The sequence below is a fragment of the Theropithecus gelada genome, chromosome 4 (assembly GCF_003255815.1).
Source record: "Theropithecus gelada isolate Dixy chromosome 4, Tgel_1.0, whole genome shotgun sequence".
Classification (NCBI taxonomy): Eukaryota; Metazoa; Chordata; class Mammalia; order Primates; family Cercopithecidae; genus Theropithecus; species Theropithecus gelada.
This window is the reverse complement of record NC_037671.1, coordinates 27,547,546-27,566,075: the sequence shown is the minus strand read 5'-3', so window position 1 is coordinate 27,566,075 and position 18,530 is coordinate 27,547,546. Positions and strand designations below refer to the sequence as shown.

The window sequence follows — 18,530 nt, the reverse complement described above, 5'->3', positions numbered from 1 at the left end:
CATTCACTCATTTATGTATTATCTATGGCTGTTCTTACGTTACCTGCAAAGCCTACACTATTTACTATCTGGCCCTTTACAGAAAGAAAAAAATTTGCAGAAGGCTGGACTAACATCCCCTGCTCTTTCCCTGTGGGAAGACAAGTGTTCGAGAAGAACTGAGCATGCTCCGTCAGCTCGCCTTCCTCTGCGTGGGTGGTTCTCTGCTATTAACAGGCAGTCTGTCCCTAGTGCCAGAAGGCCCGCAGTGTGGTGGGGTGATCAGATTCTGGAGAGAGTATACTTAACGCTACATCCTCGAATCTAGCTCTTATCAGTAATAAAGCCATTTTTAAAATGAGGGCCGGGCGTGGTAGCTCATGCCTGTAATCCCAGCACTTTGGAAGGCCAAGGCGGGTAGATCACTTGAGTCCAGGAGTTCGAGACCAGTCTAGACAACATGGCAAAATCCTGTCTCAAAAAAACACACACAAAAAAATTTAGCCGGTCATTGTGACGCATGCCTGTAGTTCCAGCTACTCAGGAGACTGAGGTGGGAGGATTGCTTGAGCCCTGGGTATGGAGGTTGCAGTGAGCAGAGATTGGGCCACTGCACTCCAGCCTAGGTCACAGAACAAGGCTGTCTCAGAAAAAAAAAAGGCAGATTGAGGTATAATTCACTTACAGCAAACTGCACATAGTACAATTTGATGCTTTGATGTGTGTGTGCCTCTGTGAAGCCATGACCCCAGTCAAGCTGTTGAATAAACATAATTACCCATAAAAGTTTCCTCGTGGCTCTTTGTAATCCCCCTCTCCCCTGGTAATCACTAGAGATAAGCTTGAATTTTCTGGAGTTTCATATACAGTAGTACTGTATGGGGCTTTCCCCTCAAACAAAAAGTAGTTCCTTCCTTTCCAGGCTGTTTTAACTCACTCCATTAGTAACTGTGAACAGAAGTTCTCTGAAAAGGAATTTGAAGGAAAGAGACTTTATTGCCGTGAACAGCTTCCAAATGACAGAGATATGGCCTTCTGTGTAAAACAAAGATGTGTTTCAAAAAACAAAGCAAGGGTTCTGGATTTATAGCAACATTCCAGCCAGGTTTCCAATCAGGTTCACATGTAAAGGAAGGATTGAAACTTGCTTAGTTCTGATTGGTCAATGTAGCTGAGTTCTGGTTGGTTGATACAGAGGATGCCTGGTTGGTTGATACATCTAGGCCCTGATTGGTTAAGGCAGGTGAGCTCTGATTGATTGGTTCAGGTGAGCTCTGGAGTCCCCAGATTGAATAAAGGTGTGGGTTTTTTGGGGAACTCAGAACATGTATGTGACATCTAATTAGCAAATGCTCACTTAGGTGTTTTTTGTTTGTTTGAGACAGGGTCTTGCTCTGCCCAGGCTGGAGTGCGGTGGCACCATCATGGCTCACTGCAGCATGGACCTCCCAGGCTCAAGTGATCCTCCTGCCTCTCAGCTTCGTGAGTAGTTGGGACTTCAGGTGTGGGCTAATTTTTTGTAGAGATGTGGTGGGGGTCGGGGGGATCTCACTATGCTGTCCAGGCTGGTCTCAAACTCCTGGGCTCAAGTGATCCACCTGCCTCTGCCTCCCAAAGTGCTGGAATTACTGGTGTGAGCTACAGTGCCAGGTCCCACTTAGGTCTATTTTAAATTTAGGCCCAGTTAACCACTGGGGATTCATCTTAAAGGATTGGCTCTTTCAAGTTCATGTTTGTTCACATAATTTTACTGAGATAAATGCTTGTTGAGGTATGAGAATGGGAATAGTGGTATTGTAGTTAAACTAATTAAGTGGCTCCTGGATCATCTTCAATCCTGTAAGAGTTCTGTATTAGTTTACTGAAAGAACAAATACGAGGCTAAGGAACAAAATCTTTATAATTTCAACAATGATGACTTTCCATTACTGAAACTAAAGGAATATTTATTTATTTATTTAGAGACAGTCTTGCTCTGTTACCCAGGCTGGAGTGCAGTGGTGCAATCTTATTTACTGCAACCTCCGCCTCCTGGGTTCAAGTGATTCTTGTGCCTTAGCCTCCTGAGTAGCTGGGATTACAGATGTGTGTGTCACCACATTCGGCTACTTTTTATATTTTTAGTGGCGACAGGGTTTCGCCATGTTGGCAAGGCTAGTCTCGAACTCCTGGCTTCAAAGGACCCACCCGTCTCAGCCTCCCAAAATGTTGGGACTACAGGCATAAGCCACCAATGACTGGCTAGAAAATAAAGGATTTTTTAAAAATATTTTTTCAGTGTTGTGAGCTAAATTATTTTATTTCTTGTTTTGTTTTGTTTTGTTTTGAGATGGAGCCTCACTCTGTTGCCCAGGCTGGAGTTTAGTGGTGTGATCTCAGCTCACTACAACCTCTGCTCCCCAGTTCAAGCGATTCTCCTGCCTCAGCTTCCCAGGTAGCTGGGATTACAGACATCCACCACCATGCCGGGCTAATTTTTGTATTTTTAGTAGAGACAGAGTTTCACCATGTTGGCCAGGCTTGTCTTGAACTCCTGACCTCAAATGATTCACCGGCCTCGGCCTCCCAAAGTGCTGGGATTACAGGCGTGAGCCACTGCACCTGGCCAACTAAATTAATTGTATTACTTCAAAATTCATAGGTTGAAGCTCTAACCCCCAGTACCTCAGATGTATTTGGGGATAGAGCCTTTAAAGGGGTGATTAAGTTAAAATGAGTAAAATGAGGTCATTAAGGTGGGTCTTAATCCAATTGACTGGTTTTCTTATTAGAAGAGATTAGGACCTGCAGAGAGATATCTGGGGCACACAGGCACAGAGGAAAGATCATGGGAGGACATGGCAAGAAGGCGGCCATCTACAAGCCAAGATGAGAGGCATCAGGAGAAAACAAACCTGCTGACACCTTGATTTCGGTATTCTAGCATCCAGAACGCTGAGAAAAATACATTTCTGTGGCTTAAGCCACCCAGTCTGGTATTCTGTTACAGCAACACTAGCAAACTAGTATACAGAGGTAACTTAATCAGCCTAAGATTTAGCATAAAACTCTTATTTTAAAGGTTCCCAAAGTGAAGTATTATCCTGTTGATCTTAAAGGAAAAATGAGATGTTTCCCAACATTCAATCCTCAAGAGAGACCTACAGCCTCAGTGACTTCACTGAAAAACAGTCATTCCAGAAGGGGCCACAAGCAGGGGCTGGTAGTATTTCATTGCTCTGGGTGCTGGTTACATAGTGTGTTGTTTCTGAGAATTCACTGAGCGATTCACTTATTCAATTATGTATCCTTTTTTTTTTTTTTTTTGCATATATATTATAGTGAAATGATAGTTTAAAAAAGCTACCAATCTTGCCAAGTTACCTTCAAAGTCAGTTATGAAGAGATACTGCCAGGGATTTCCTAGGTAGAGATGAAACAGTTCTGTATCTTGATTCAGGTGGTGCCTACACAAATCTAACTATCGATGTGATCAAATTAGGTAGAGCAATACAAACACTCACATACAAACGAGTGCACATAAAAACGAGTGAAATTGGAATAAGGCCTGGATTAAGTTTTGCACTGGTATCAGTTTCCTGGTTTTGATATTATATTACATAGGTAATAAGTGAACCACTGGGTGAAGGGTACATGGGACTCTGCATTATCTTTGCCACTTCTTATGAATTTATAATTATTTCAAAATTAAAAGTTAAAAGATGTTCAGAAGGAAGGCCAGATCCACATGATCAACAGTGAAATAAGCATTTCCATTAAAATCAGGAACAAAGTTAAGAAAGGAAAAAAAAAAAACAAAGTCACTATTTTTCCAACTAATTGGTCCCTAGAGCCTCTCTTTTTGAGTTGAGATTAGCGAGCAGCAAAGCTTCCTTTATTTGAAGCCTACATGGAGAGTATTATCACCTCTGTTCTCCTAAAGGTGATGAACCCAGAGTTACAGGACTGAGACTTTATTGCAGCAGGAAGAGAGCACATAGGCTTATATGGTCATGCCTAGCATAGCGACATTTCTGTCAATGATGGACTGCATATGTGATTTATGGACCCATGAGATAATGGAGCTGAAAAGTTCCTGTCACCTAGTGATGTCGTAGCCATCAAAAAGTCCAATGCAGCTCAATGCATTACTCACATTTGTGGTGATGCTGGTGTAAACAAACCTGCATTCTCAGTTGTATAACAGTATAGCACATACAATTATATACAGTATATAATACTTAATAAGTGACTATGCTACTGGCTTATGTATTTATTATACTGTACTTTTCATTGTTATTTTACAGTGTACTCCTTCTACTTATTAAGAACAATTTATTGTAAAACAATATGTGGTGGGGTGCAGCAGCCCACTCCTATAACCCCAGCACTTTGGGAGGCTGAGGCTGGAGGACTGCCTGAGACCAGGAGTTTGAGACCAGCCTGGACAACATGGTGAGACCCCATCTCTATAAAAAAACATGTTTAAAAGTTAGCTGGGTGTGGTGACAAATGCCTGTAGTCTCAGCTACTCGAGAGGCTGGGGTAGGAGGATCTCCTGAGCCCAGGAGGTCAAGGCCGCAGTGAGCCCTGATGGTGCCGGTGCACTCCAGCCTAGATGACAGAGTGAGACCCTGTCTCAAAAACAAAACCAAATAAACGAAATACTGGGTTATCCCAGCAGTATAAACATGTCTTGTTTACTGTGCCTCTTGATTGCACTATTTTCTCTTGTGCTTCAGTTAATCTCGTGCTGCTTTGTTCATCACGGTCCCTGAGCATACAAAAATCCATGGCTATTGTTGCCGGTAAGAGGCCAGCCACATCAAGTGACTGATCTTGAAACAAGAGATTAAGGACTACCAACCAATGGATCAAGGAGTTATAGCAGCTTTTGAGGCCCACTGCCTGAGGAAGAGAAGCTTTGCTCAGGTTATTACCGCAACAGAGGAAGACACAGAGAAGACGCTGATACAATTCTGAAAGGATTACATCTATGACTCCATCAGGACCCTTGCTTGGGCTTGGGGTGATGTTACCAAGGAATGTATAAATGACATCTGGAAGAAGACACTCAAGAGGCTCATCCGTGACTTCAAAGGATTTGCCAAGGACAAGGAGGTTGCAAAAAACAACAAGGCTGTGGTTGAGACGGCAAACAATTTTAACCTGGGGGTGGAAGAGGACGACATTGAGGAGCTCCTACGGGTGGTTCCTGAGGAACTGACTAATGAGGAGTTGTTGGAACTGGAACAGGAACACATACCTGAAGAAGAGGCAAGGAAGAAAAAACTGCAGGAGAAGAAAAAGAATCGCCATGAAAATGCACAGTGAAGAGTTGAGAAGTTTTTGCAGACCTCAGTAAGTGCCTTAAAAATTTTGAAAACATGGGCCCCTCAACACCAAAAGGGTTTCATTAACAGAGACGAATGTTCTTTGTGCATTACCTGCTTACAAGCAAATCTATGACGAAAAAGGAAAGCAAGCCAACTACCATGGACATATTTCTGATGCATGACAACTCGTAAGAACCTCAGGTAGGTCCTTCAGGAAGTGTTCCAGAAGAAGACTCCTAGCGCCTTGTTATCCTAGCTCCATGCATTTTTTTTTTTTTTTTGAGTCAGGGTCTCACCTTGTCACCCAGGCTGGAGTGCAGTGGTGCAGTCACGGCTCACTGCAGCCTTGACTTCCCGGGCTCAAGTGATCCTCCCGCCTCAGCCTCCTGAGTAGGTGAGACGACAGGTATGTGCCACCATACCTGGCTAATTTTTGTATTTTTTGTAGAGACAGGGTTTCACCATGTTGCCCAGGCTGGTCTTAAATTCTTGGGCTCAAGCGATCTGCCTGCCCCAGACTCCTGAAGTGCTGGGATTATAGCCGTGAGCCACTGGGCCCAGCTGTCCCTGCGTGTTATTGCCCCTGAAGACCTTCCAGCAGGGCAAGATGAGGAGGTGGGAGACAGAAATATCCATGAATCCGACCCTTTGTAGGCCTAGGCTAATGTGTATAATTGTGTCTTAGTTTTTAACAAAAAAGTTTTAAAAAAATTTAAAATACAAAGAAGTTTGTGGAACAAGGATATAAAGAAAGAATATATTTTTATACAGTTGTGCAATTAGTTTGTGCTTTAAGCTAAGTGTGATCACAAAAGAGTCAAAAAGTTAAAAATTTTTTTAAATTTATATAGTAAAAAGTTATAGTAAGCTAAGGGTAATTTATTATTGAAGAAAGAAAAATATTATTTAATAAATTTAGTGTAGCCTAAGTGTAGAGTGTTTGTAAAGTCTATAGTAGTGTGCAGGGTATGTCCTAGGCCTTCACATTCACTCACCACTCACTCACTGACTCAGCTTCCAGTTCTGCAAGCTGCATTCATGGTAAGTGCCTTATACAAGTGTAGTTTTTAAATCTTTTATACTCGATTTTTACTGTACCTTTTTAATGTTTATATACATAAATACTTGCCATTGTCTTACAACTGCCTACAGTATTCAATACAGTAACGTGCTGTGCAAGTCTGTAACCCTAGGAGCAACAGGCTAGACCATATAGCCCAGCTGTGTAGGAGGCGGTATCATCCAGGTTTGTGTAAGTACTCTATGATGTTCGTACAAGGACGAAATTGCCTAATGATGCATTTCTCAGAACATATCTCTGTTGTTGAGCAATACGTGATTGTATAATGTGAGACGACATTTGCAAAAACACTCATGTCCACTAAACCACTGGGCAGGGGTGTTGTCTGTGTTCTAAATTATGGTGAGGGCTGGCTACTGGTTGCACTCCCATAATCCTAGCATTTTGGGAGGCTGAGGCGGGAGGGTGGCTTGAACCCAGGAGTTTGAGACCAGTCTGGGCAATACAGTGAGACCCTAACTTTCAAAAAATGAAAGAAAAATTAACTGGGTGTGGTGGCACGTGCCTGTGGTCCCAGCTACTCGGGAGGCAGAGGTGAGCAGCTTGTTTGAGCCCAGGAAATCATATCAGTGGGCGTGTAGGAGAGAGAGGGAGGCCAATGTGTGACGGCTAGCCCATACCTCTTTCTGTGACCGCCACTCCTGCAAACCAGGTAAATTCTCAGTTCAGCTTAGCAAACATTCTATGAGCACGTACCATGGACAAGCCCTTCTCTGGGTTCTAGGGTACATCATTTCACATGCTGGCTCCTGCCCCAAGACACTCACTGATTACGGCTCTCTGGGGAGGGAGTGCTATTTACACAAATGCGAACTGGTCTAATATCATCCAATAAAAACTCAAAAGATCACCAAGCAGGGGGGAAAAAGCACAACCAGACACCTTAACACAGGGAGAGGAAATTTTGTTCATTCAGCATTTATTAATCGCACACACAGCTCTGTCTGCAGACTAGACACTGAAACACACAATTGTCAAAAACTAGAAAAACGAGTTATGTCCACGTTTTAAAAAAGCAAAACTTTATAAATTCCTTAGCACACTCATACCCAAGTTTTATCCCACAAAGTATACCATGAAACAATGACAACATAAATATCATTCAAGTAAAATGCTATTTAAAATAGCTGCACATAGGTAATTAAAACACTAGGATCCAGTTTTTAGAGGAAAAAGTCATGTGGCACAATTTCAAGTTCCTAATTGAAGTTAACAATAAAACAGATTTGCTTACATTTGCTTCTGATCTTTATTTCTGCTGTGTTTCTTTAGTAGAATAAAGAAATGGCACTTCACATAAAATCATATTTAAAAGCTACTAAAATGCATGAACAGATGCAGATCAGCTCTTTAATGAGAATCCCTGCATAGCTGGAGGAAGTTCAAGGAGAACCGTTTTTTCAAGGCCAATAGAATCTTGTCATATGCCTAATTTCATCTACATTATCATCGCTGGGAAGTTCCTGCTGAGAACTCATGGTAGCAATGCTGGAAAAGTACTTTCTTCACAGGAGGTGTTCAGTAAAATGCAATAATGCCTGATAAATGCAAGTAATGTCAATATCTCCCTCTTGGTCTAGATCAGGAGCTGGCAAACTTTTTCTTTAAGGAGACAAGTAGTAAATACTTTAGGCTATAAAATAGCCTAAAATTTTGCAGGCTATACTGTCCCTGTCCCGACTCTTCAACTCTGCCAAGAAAGCAGTCCCAGACCATATCATAAATGAATGGGTGTGGCTATGCTCTAATAACATTTTATTTATGGACACTGAAATCTGAATTTCATAGAATTTTCAGGTGCCATGAAATATTGTTCTTCTTTTGATTTTCTGCCCAATCGTTTGAAAACATATAAACCATTCCTAGTTCACGGGTTATATAAAAACAGGTGCCAGGCCAGGTTTGGTTCGTGGGCCATAGTTTGCCAACCCCTGATCTAATGGTCCTTTTCTACTCTGTGTTGTAAAATGTATATATTTTTAAAATCCCATTACATATGGCTACTTTATTTAAAAACAAAAATGTTCAGTTAAAAACACTTCTCTTTCTTCCCACAACCAATGACCATTTTACTAAACAATAAGCTATTTCCTTTAATTAGAAAATCGATCAAGGATATACAATGAGTCTCTGGCCTCAATTTATGAACCCATGAGCCAAATATGCAAGAAGACTCAAAACGTGCCACCCAGCCAAAGAATCTACTGGCTTACAATGTTAAAAATTTATTTAGAAGTATTCCTGCACACTTCTCAGCATTGGTAATCCAGTTATAAAAAATAATGTTGGAGCATTTATATTCTTAATAGAAAAAGAATGGATATATCTAAATCATAAGTAATTAAAATGTTATATAAAACCACCTAAAAACTATACAAATAAAGAGCAGACATTAACTGCCAAAATGCTGAGTATGTGATCCTTGACAGGGCCAGGGCAGTGTCACTAGGAAGAATTTCAGCTCTTCCTTCTCCTTGAGACCTTGGGGATGTGGCTAGTACACCCCAGGCCAGATGCTAGGCAGTTTCCTGTGTGCACAGAGACTTGCCAGACCTTTAGTTACTCAACCATAGCTTCCCAGTGGCTCAATGAGGGATGTTAAATCCTAGGTGGGGTTCAGGAGGAATTGCATCTAGCATTACTTTCATTCACATTTTCCTTCCACAACCCAGAATAACCACAAGATGTAAGTGGAGTCTACACAGAGAGAGATGGGGAAAGGAAGGCGCTTCATCTCCACCTACTTGGCCGCCTAATTGGATTTGCATCTGTTTAAGATTACAGAGTCTTTCTTTCAAAGTGAGAGGCAATGCCCATCATAGGGGCTTTTTTTGTGTGTGTTATTTGAATGATGAGCTATAAAAACTCTTATTAGATAAAAGGTGCCTGAAATTCAAGGGCTCATGCCTCTTCTACAAAGTGGATTGGCAATTACAGAAATTCTTTCCCTTTTGGGCTGACTGTGGTGAAAGTGCTTTTGCTCTTTTGGAGGTAAGGAAGCAGCACCACACTAGGACAGAAAGAACAGGCTGCAGGTGATAGCCACTTACTCAGGCTCAGGTGGGTGGGCAAGTTGGCATTGGCCTCCTCCCATCTTGGCAAAGCCACTGACAGTAGGCAAGGAAGGGCTGGGCAGTGCTGCTCGTAACAGTGGCTCTTGTATGTCCTTAGAATTTTCATTTTTTTGTGAAGTGCTTTTACTTTCTCTCTGGCTCACAATATCGCAGGGAGCTAAGTAAGGCCTGTATGGAATCTCCACTGTATGCATGGGATGGGAGGTGCTCAACACACACCCAGGGCAACAAGGCAACAAGGCCACTTGGGAAAGGAGCCAGGCCACGCCACTGCGTGCCTTCCATCCTACGAAGCTGCTTCTGCTATTCTTTGCTTTACACTTCAGCTCATTTCCTCAAGGAAACGAAACAAAGTGGTGAACAGGACAGAAATGAAAATAGAATTCTTTAAGCGGTAAATTTAGGACAATAAAGATGTCAATTAAAAAATGGTTCAGGAATAGGAAGAGGTGCTTCTTCATGCCTCACAGAAGCACAGACAATTCTGTGCTATTTATTGTTTTTGAAAGAGGGTTCACTCAAACCTCTGCCGCAACACCTCTAGAAGCACATTCGGTGCCTTCAGTGCCGAGCTGGCAGGTGCTGGGGAGGGGTGCTGTGCCCCTCACCTGCCTGCCAGTCACAGTCAAGGGTCTCCTTCAAGGTGCTCTGGGCCCATGTTCTGTAGCGACGTTGGGGATGGTTGTGTCACTGCCTGGGCAGTGATCAAGTCTTTGTGACAGCCCAAGGGGCTGGGCCTGCCTCGTGCTGTGCCTGCTCTGAGGCAGTCGGGGCTGTGGTGGGGAGCCAGGGCCTCATTCTGTAAACCCAGTGCTGGTTCTCCGGGAGTCTGCAGTCACAGGCATGTGGCATATATTGGTCCCTAGTTAGGTTAAGGGCAGGGGTAGGATTTGCATCTGTTTAAGATTACGAGGACTGGATGAGTTTTGAAAAATTCACAATTCTGAAAACCTATTAGTTTATTTAAAATAATGGATGGCATGTACCTATATATGTAGGTAAGTCTCCTTTTAACTTTTTTTAAAGAACCAAAGAATCCTACAAGCCCCCATAACACACATACTTGAGTTCCAGATACTCATCAATGCCATACTTGGACCCCTCTCGCCCAAGGCCAGACTGCTTCACTCCACCAAAAGGGCACTCCACGGAGGAAATCAATCCTTCGTTGACGCCAACCATGCCCACTTCCAGCTGCTCTGCCACTCTCCAGATCTGGGCTGGGTCTTGAGAGTAAAAATAACCTGTCACAGGGATAAAAGGCATTTAGACAAGTCATTAAAGACATCATGTCTAAAGATGAGGGCACCACTGATGACTTTTTGTCCAGTCACTTGGGCCTGGAGTCTTCCCTGCTCCCACATAAAGTCCCAGGTTGGTCTTGTCCACTTTTTCATCTCAAAACCTTTGAAAATCACCTCTTGCTTCAAGTCTACTCTCACTATCTCCTATCGAGACCCTCTTCCTGTTTTCTACTATTCAACCCACCCTGCACACCTGTTAGATTTCCACATGACACTTTTGCCCAAGCCTTTTGATTACTCCTGATTGTAAAATAAGGTTAAAATCCTTAGTGGGTATTCAACACCCTCTTCCCCCCAAGTAGTTTCAGTCAACATTTCTGGCTTCACCTTCCATTACTCCAATCACCAACCATCCTCTCCAAACCTGTCAGTCAAATTCTCCTCACCCTTTCTTACTTTGTTTCTGAACTCCCTTGGTACCCTCTGCTCAGCATCTCTCTCCTCCAATTTCTGCACAACCAGAATTCTGTCCATCATTTATGACCTAGTTCAGGGTACGTCTTCCTCCACCAACACCCCATCGAGAAGGAAGAGACAAATGGTGAACTCAGTGTTATAAAAGTCCTCATGCACACATCTTACTCCAGCTTTATGATAACTCTAAGGGACCCCATAGCATGCTTATCATTCCTCTTCATATAAATAGTTCTCTTACAGCTAGAGGGGAAGCTTCTATACAGTTATAGTGGTATCTTATATGTCTTTGTATCTTCTGCAGTAGTTCATTTGCTGTGGATGCTATTACATAATTTTCTCAGGGTTATAGAGTACATACGGTGGTCACCTGGACCATCTCCAAACTAAAGGAATGGTAGCCATCAGTGAGGCACCTCTGCACGCACCATCTTCACTCCTTTCATTGTCCCTGACGCTCCTTGCTGATGCCCTTCCTCTTCTGTTCAGGCTTACAGGAGCCAGGCAAAAGTGAAGAAAAAATCACTTGGAATTTCTGGGGGTTAAGCCTCTGAGAACGTGGGACTTTGAGATGTGTGCAGTTCTCCACCTAGAAAAGCAGAATAATGTGCACCTTCTCTTCTGCCTGCAGCTCTCCCTGCGCCACAGCTGTAATTAGAGAGCTCCCAAATGTGTATCATGGGGACAAGGCGAAAGAACATGTCCTTGCACAAATCCAAATCCATTCCGCCACTTGGAAAGAAACAAAACACATACCTCATTGAAGTTTCTGTCTCATAACCCAGGGTGATGTTTAAAAGGTAAACCTGGCATGAGCTGGAGAAAAATGATTATGACTGGTATTGAATAAGGACAAACACCTACCTGCTAACCCAACGTCAGTGGCGTTAGCGATTGCTATAGCCTCCTCCTCTGTATCGAACCTGCCAGAGGTAAGATAGGTCATAAAATACGTAAGGGGGAGAGGAAAGGAAACCAGTTTTCTTTTCTTCTGATTTGTTTCCCAAATAATCACAAGGAGTAAATCAGAGTTTTGCAAAGAGATCCAAGAACAGATTGCAGAAGAAAGCAGCACCATTACCCGAGATAACTCAGCGATCAAGGCTAGCATGCTCAAATCAATACTGGCTTCATCTTTCCTAAGAGAACAAGAAAAAAGCAGGCCAACATGTAGGGAACTGTGGCATATCCAGAACATCAAACGAAATTCCTTAAAAAAAAGGATTACTGTTCTTGGTACCCACTGAGAATATATAACACTAATAACAACTACTTTAGAAGCCAGCCTGATGTAGCAGAAAGAAAACGTTCAGAAGGGGTTGGGGCCAGGTTCTAATGTGTTCTCCACCACTGCTTAACAATGGCATGATGCTTGGAGTCTCCTCCTCTCTGAAATGAAGGAATGCACCAAAGCCCAGGCCATCTCTTTAAAATTGTATTTCAGGAATAAGATGTCAGTGGTATTTTTCTGTTGTTCCAGAATTGTAACTGGGGCAAAAAGTTCTAAGCACCCCAATTTCTAAATTCAGAGATCTACCAGCGGTTGGAACCAGCTGTCTTTCTGCAGGGCTTGTAAAGGGGGACTAGGCAGAGCCAGCTCAGAAAAGTCAACTTGTCCAAAGGTACACAGGTATGAAGTAGCAAAGTCTAGAGCTACACCGTAGTCAACTCCAAACTGCATTCCCAACCAATGCCTCCCTTTGATTTCCTGTGAAAATGTCCAGTTCACATTTCATGTAAAAAGTTTTTATTAAAACAAGGAAGATGGATGTTCTTCAAGTGGTCCATTTCCCCAATAGTGGAATAAAAATAAACTTCATAAGCAAGATGTAACAAGGCCAGTGAAGTACATAAGAAGAAAGATTTCTGGTCCTGGATAAGATGGTACAGACAGCACCAACTGCCAGCTGTCTCTGTGAACCCAAAGCTGGGCATACCAGAGGAGAAAGAAAGTGAATCATAGTCAAAACCAACAACAATAACAACAAAATCTCAATCGGCAACTAGCACCAAAAAATGCAAGACATTTCTAGAGACCAATAAATTGGTTGGATCCTGGGGGAGAATGATGGCCTCAAGTGAGAGTGAGCTCGAGACCACCCATGCAGGGGTGGGCGGGGCAAGGGCAGGGCTGTGCATCTCCCTCCACCCCTGTGAGTTCCAGGTGATCCTGCCTACAAACCTGGGTCCCTGGATCAATGGGACATTGCTACAGGTAGAAAAGCGGCAGGGCTGGCTTGGGGCAGTGAGCCAGGGCTCGTGCCCAGCAGGTACACCGGCCGTGGGAAACAAGTGCAGGCAGCGGCAACACCAGCACCCTCTTCTCCCCAACCTATTCCAACAGAGGGAACTGCAAAATACCCCAGGGGAAAGGATGCTTGGGGTGGGGAAGTGGCACCGAGACTGGATTTCAACACTAGAGGCGCCCTCCGCGAGGCTCAACCCTTTGCCCTCCAAATGTATGAGAAGGAGCACAAACCAAGGCCTGAGCTTTTTACCACAACCCACGGGAGATATTATAAGCCAATGCTGCCAATGGTGCAAGGAGTTAAAGATCACAGGGAAAATTACAAGACATCTGAGGAGCTCCAAGACTAAGAAGATAAAACAGCACAACCTGTGGTGGAAGAGAATAAAAATTTTTTTTAAAAAGGATAAATAGCCACAGCAAAGTAAGGGAGATTAATGAAGCAGGAAGAATCAGTCATGGGGAGGAACCCACTGGAGATATCAGGGATGGCAAAAACAATTGTTGAGATAAAGATCTTGGTGGGTGGGGTGGAAGCCAGAATGAGTGTATCTCAAGAATGCAGTAATATGCTGGCACATGAGGGGAGGGACTCGCAGAAGGCACCAGGAATGAAGAGATAAGATAAATAGGGCACAGAAGTAGAAGTATCACAATAATAGACTTCTTGGAAAGCTAGAAAAGGATACATGAAAGGGAGAAGAATATCTGGAGAAATAATGACCCCAAATTTCCCAGGCCTAAACAAACCTGTTAGATATTAATGAGCCAGGCACGGTGGTTCATGCCTGTAATCCCAGCCCTTTGGGATGCTGAGGCGGGTGGATCACGTGAGGTCAGGAGTTTGAGACCATCCTGGCCAACATGGTGAAACCCCGTCTCTACTAAAAACATGAAAATTAGCAGGGCCTGGTGGTGGGCGCCTGTAATCCCAGCCACTCAGGAGGCTGAGACAGGAGAATCACTTGAACCCAGGAAGCAGAGGTTACACTGAGCTGGGATTGCACCATTGCACACCAGCTTGGGTGAGAGAGCGAGACTCCATCTAAAAACAAACAAACAAACAAAAAAACCAAGCCAAAACAAAAAACCATAATAAAGATATTCGGACCTCAACTGAAAAACCTCACTGTGTGCCACACCAGATAGTAAAATTTAAGAACATCAAAGATCTAGAGAAATTCTAAACGTTTCTAAAGAGAAAAACTAGATGCCTTTCAAAGAAGCAAGAATCAGATTTCTTGGCAACAACCCTGGATAAAAGTAGATAGAGGCCAGGCATGGTGACTCACACCTGTAATCCCGGCACTTTGGGAGGCTGAGGCAGTTGGATCATTTGAGGCCAGGAGTTCGAGGCCAGCCTGGCCAACATGGTGAAACCCTTTCTCTACTAAAAATATAAAAATTAGCCGGGTGTGGTGGCGTATGCCTGTAGTCCCAGCTACTCAGGAGGCTGAGGCAAGAGAATTGCTTGAACCCAGGAGGTGGAGGTTGCAGTGAGCCAAGATTGCGCCACTGTACTCAGCCTAGATGACAGAGTTAGACTCCATCTCAAAAAAAAAAAAAAAAAAAAAGTACGTAAAAGATTAATATCTCCAAAGGGTTGAACCTAGAATTTTATCCAGGTAAATGACTATCTACTTGTGAATGAGAGATAAAAGACCACGAAAGGGCACAGAAAGTTCATTTCCTATGGACGCCAATAAAAGAATCCTTTGAGGTGTAATATATTAAGGAGAAAAACGAGTTCAGGTCTGGGCACAGTAGGTTCATGCCTGTAATCCCACACTTTCAGAGGCCGAGGCGGGTGGATCATTTGAGGTCAGGATTCAACACCAGCCTGGCCAACATGGTGAAACGCCATCTCCACTACATTACAAAAAATTAGCCAGGCGTGGTGGTGTGTGCCTGGAGTCCCAGCTACTTGGGAGGCTGAAGCATGAGAATCGCTGAGATCATGCCACTGCAGTCCAGCCTGGGTGACAGAGCAAGACTCCGTCTCAAAAAAAAAAAAAAAGAAGAAAAATGACTTCAGCAGAAAGAAAAAGAAAATTAAAGAATTTGAGGCCAGAATTTGAGGCCAGGTGCAGTGGCTCACACCTGTAATCCCAGCACTTTGGGAGGCAGAGGCGGGAGGATTACCTGAGGTCAGGATTTTCGAGACCAGCCTGGCCAACATGGTGAAATCCTGTCTCTACTAAAAATACAAAAAATTAGCCTGGTATGGTGGCGGGTGCCTATAGTCCTAGCTACTCTAGAGGCTGAGGCAGGAGAATTGCTTGAACCAAGGAGGCAGAGGTTGCAGTGAGCCAAGATCACACCATTGCACTGCAGCCTGGGCAACAGAGTGAAACTCTATCTCAAAAAAAAAAAAAAAAAGAGAATTTAATAAATTTTGTGGTCCAAATAAGTTATGAGTTTTTTAAAAAAACATAAATTGCACTCTGCTCTTCAATGGACTCAATAAAACTGTCTGCCTCCTGGCCAGCCCTCAAAGCAGCCCAGGAATCTCTTTCAGGGTTTCCCATTCTCTTCTATTCTTCCTCCCATCTCCCCGCTGGCTGGAGAATCTTACTTGATAACTGGTGCCAGAGGACCAAAAGTCTCTTCATGAGTGCACAGCATGTCCTGGGTGACATTGCTCAGCAGGGTGGGCTCAAAGAAATTTTTTCCAAGATGGTGTCGTTTTCCGCCTGTCACAATGGTGGCACCTTTAGAAACGGCATCATTCACCTGTTTCTCCACCTGCATGATGAGGAAGGAAAAAAGCTTTCTACATGATACAATCTTTCAGAATGTTTAAACTGCAGAAAACTTTAACTACTTCTATCTGTTATCTTTTTTAAAAATATAGGTTAACAATAAAGTATGCTGGTTTCCTTTTGTAGAAGGAACCACATTTGCACAGATTCAGAAGCAAGAGTGCCACCTTCATCCTTGCTCTTTGATATCTTCTAGCTGTTTGATCTTCCTATTTGTTGAATGGTCTAATATATCTTCACTTCTGTCTAGGCCTGTGGCTCAGCTGTTTGCTGGCGTTTGCTTTCATTACGTTCTGAGGTTATTTCCAGCTTCTTGGATCCCATGTTGTCCTCTTTCCTGAACTGAGTTTTTGTTGCTTTCTGATATACACATTCTCCTCAAGTAGTTTGTTTGTTTGTTTGTTTGTTTATTGATTGATATGGAGTCTTGCTCCGTCACCCAGGCTGGAGTGCAGTTTCGTGATCTCAGCTCACTGCAACCTCTGCCTCCCAGGTTCAAGTGATTCTCCTGCCTCAGCCTCCCGAGTAGCTAGGATTATAGGCACCTGCCACCGCAGATAAATTAGGGAACTGGAAGGAAATTTTTGCCCAGCCAATTTTTGTATTTTTAGAAGAGACAGGGTTTCACCATCTTGGCCAGGCTGATCTCAAACTCCTGACCTCGTGATCCACCCACCTTGGCCTCCCAAACTGCTGGGATTACAGGAGTGAGTCACCAGGCCTGGCCAAGTAGTTGTTTTAAAACAGATGCCCTGGATGTAGTCTAGTTTCTGAATTTTCATACACCACGTTTCTGGTGTTTTGTACTCCACCTGATTGATAATTTGCTTGAGTACAGAATTCTGATACAAAATAACTTTACTTCAGAACTTTGAGTGCACTTCTCCACTTCTAGTGTTGTTGAGGAAGTTTGAGCCAAAAATGGTTCTCACCCTTTTTCCTCTTGATAGCCTTTTCCTCTCCGAAATCTCCTAGGATTTCCTATGCTCTGATATTCTAAAATTTTAGTGCTATATATATATGTATTTTTCATTCATCCTACTTGGTAATCAGTGAAATCTTTCAATCTGCAGAATAATTATTTTCCCCTAACTCTGCGAAGTTTCCATCTATTATTGACTTGGTAATGTCACTTCCTCCAACTTCCCAATTATTTCATTCTAGAACTCCTACTACTGGACAGGTATTAGTAGGAGTTCAGATTAGTTCTGATTTTTTTTTTTTTTTGGCATTTCTATTATATTTTTTGCCTCTCTATTGTTTGCTTTAAACTCCATAAGATATCCTAAATTTTATCGTCTACCTTCAGCTACTGAAGCTTGTGACAGGCATGTATGTAATTTCTACAGACTCTTGTTTTCATTGCTTCATTTCCTAGAACATATTTCTTATTAGCAGTTTACAGATGCACTATCTTCTCAAAACTCTTGCAGGACACTATGAGATTCTTAGAAAATTTCCTTCTAGTTCCCTAATTTATCTGCTGCCTTCAGGGACTGTTCTGTTTGTTTTTCCTGACCTTTCCTCTTATGTGCTGATGGTTTCCCCATCATGATCCTTGGTTGTTCATCTTTCTGAATGAAGGACTGAGTTGTCGAAACTAACCTGGTCGGCTGCTTCTCAGCTCCAGCAGTGTGTTTGGGGGACACACACACACAAGGACTGGGTTGATCAATTTGGGGATGTGTGGCATGAGTGGTGTTTGCTGTTTTAAGCTTGGGTTTATTCTAACGTGCAGGCTTCACATAAGGGCAGCTCCCTTCCCCAAAAGGCAAAGTCGGGAAAGCCCTACCCTGATGTACCTAGCCTCGTTCTTGAAGCTGTAGTCCGCCTAGATACCTACTATATTTCTTCAGAAAAACTGTCCTGCCCAGAACAAATGTCTCTGCTGTCTTGTGTGTCTTGGTGGTGGTCGTGGTGGGGAGAGATGGTGGGAATGACCCAGAAAATTGTGCAAAAGTAGAATCAACCAGCTTCATCTCCTCCCCTCTTCCTATTCCTACTTTCTACAGCCACCAATTCTAGAAAGGCTCTGTCATTTAAAATGGCATCAATTTCCTCTGCAGGGTTCCCCTGGGTAGATCCATCTATTATGACTTCTGTTAACACAATCCCTTTTGAGTTCCAGAAGTTCATTACAATCTTTGGTTCACTGGCATTGTTTTCCCTTCCATTTTTCACCTGAATTTTCTGTTTTGCTTTTGTTTCTGAGACAGTCTCACTTTGTTGCTCAGGCTGGGTGCACTGGTGCGATCTCAGCTCACTGTAACCTCCGCCTCCTGGGTTCAAGAGATTGTCTTGCCTCAGCCTCCTGAGTAGCTGGGACAACAGGTGCTTGCCACCATGCCTGGCT

General features: G+C 43.2%; 1 protein-coding gene across 2 annotated transcripts in view; it reads right to left on the bottom strand.

Moving 5' to 3' along the window:
• Window positions 1-7,263: 7,263 nt before the first annotated feature.
• Window positions 7,264-18,530, bottom strand: part of ALDH5A1 (aldehyde dehydrogenase 5 family member A1) — a 36,146-nt gene continuing 24,879 nt past the window's right edge. For both annotated transcript variants that reach the window (XM_025381726.1, XM_025381727.1), the window contains exons 8-10: window positions 15,991-16,160; window positions 12,032-12,090; window positions 7,264-10,693 (exon numbers count right to left, since the gene is read on the bottom strand). In XM_025381726.1, the coding sequence (XP_025237511.1) occupies window positions 10,488-10,693; window positions 12,032-12,090; window positions 15,991-16,160 (435 nt within the window). In that variant the 3' untranslated portion in view covers window positions 7,264-10,487. The remainder of the gene's footprint in view (window positions 10,694-12,031; window positions 12,091-15,990; window positions 16,161-18,530) is intronic.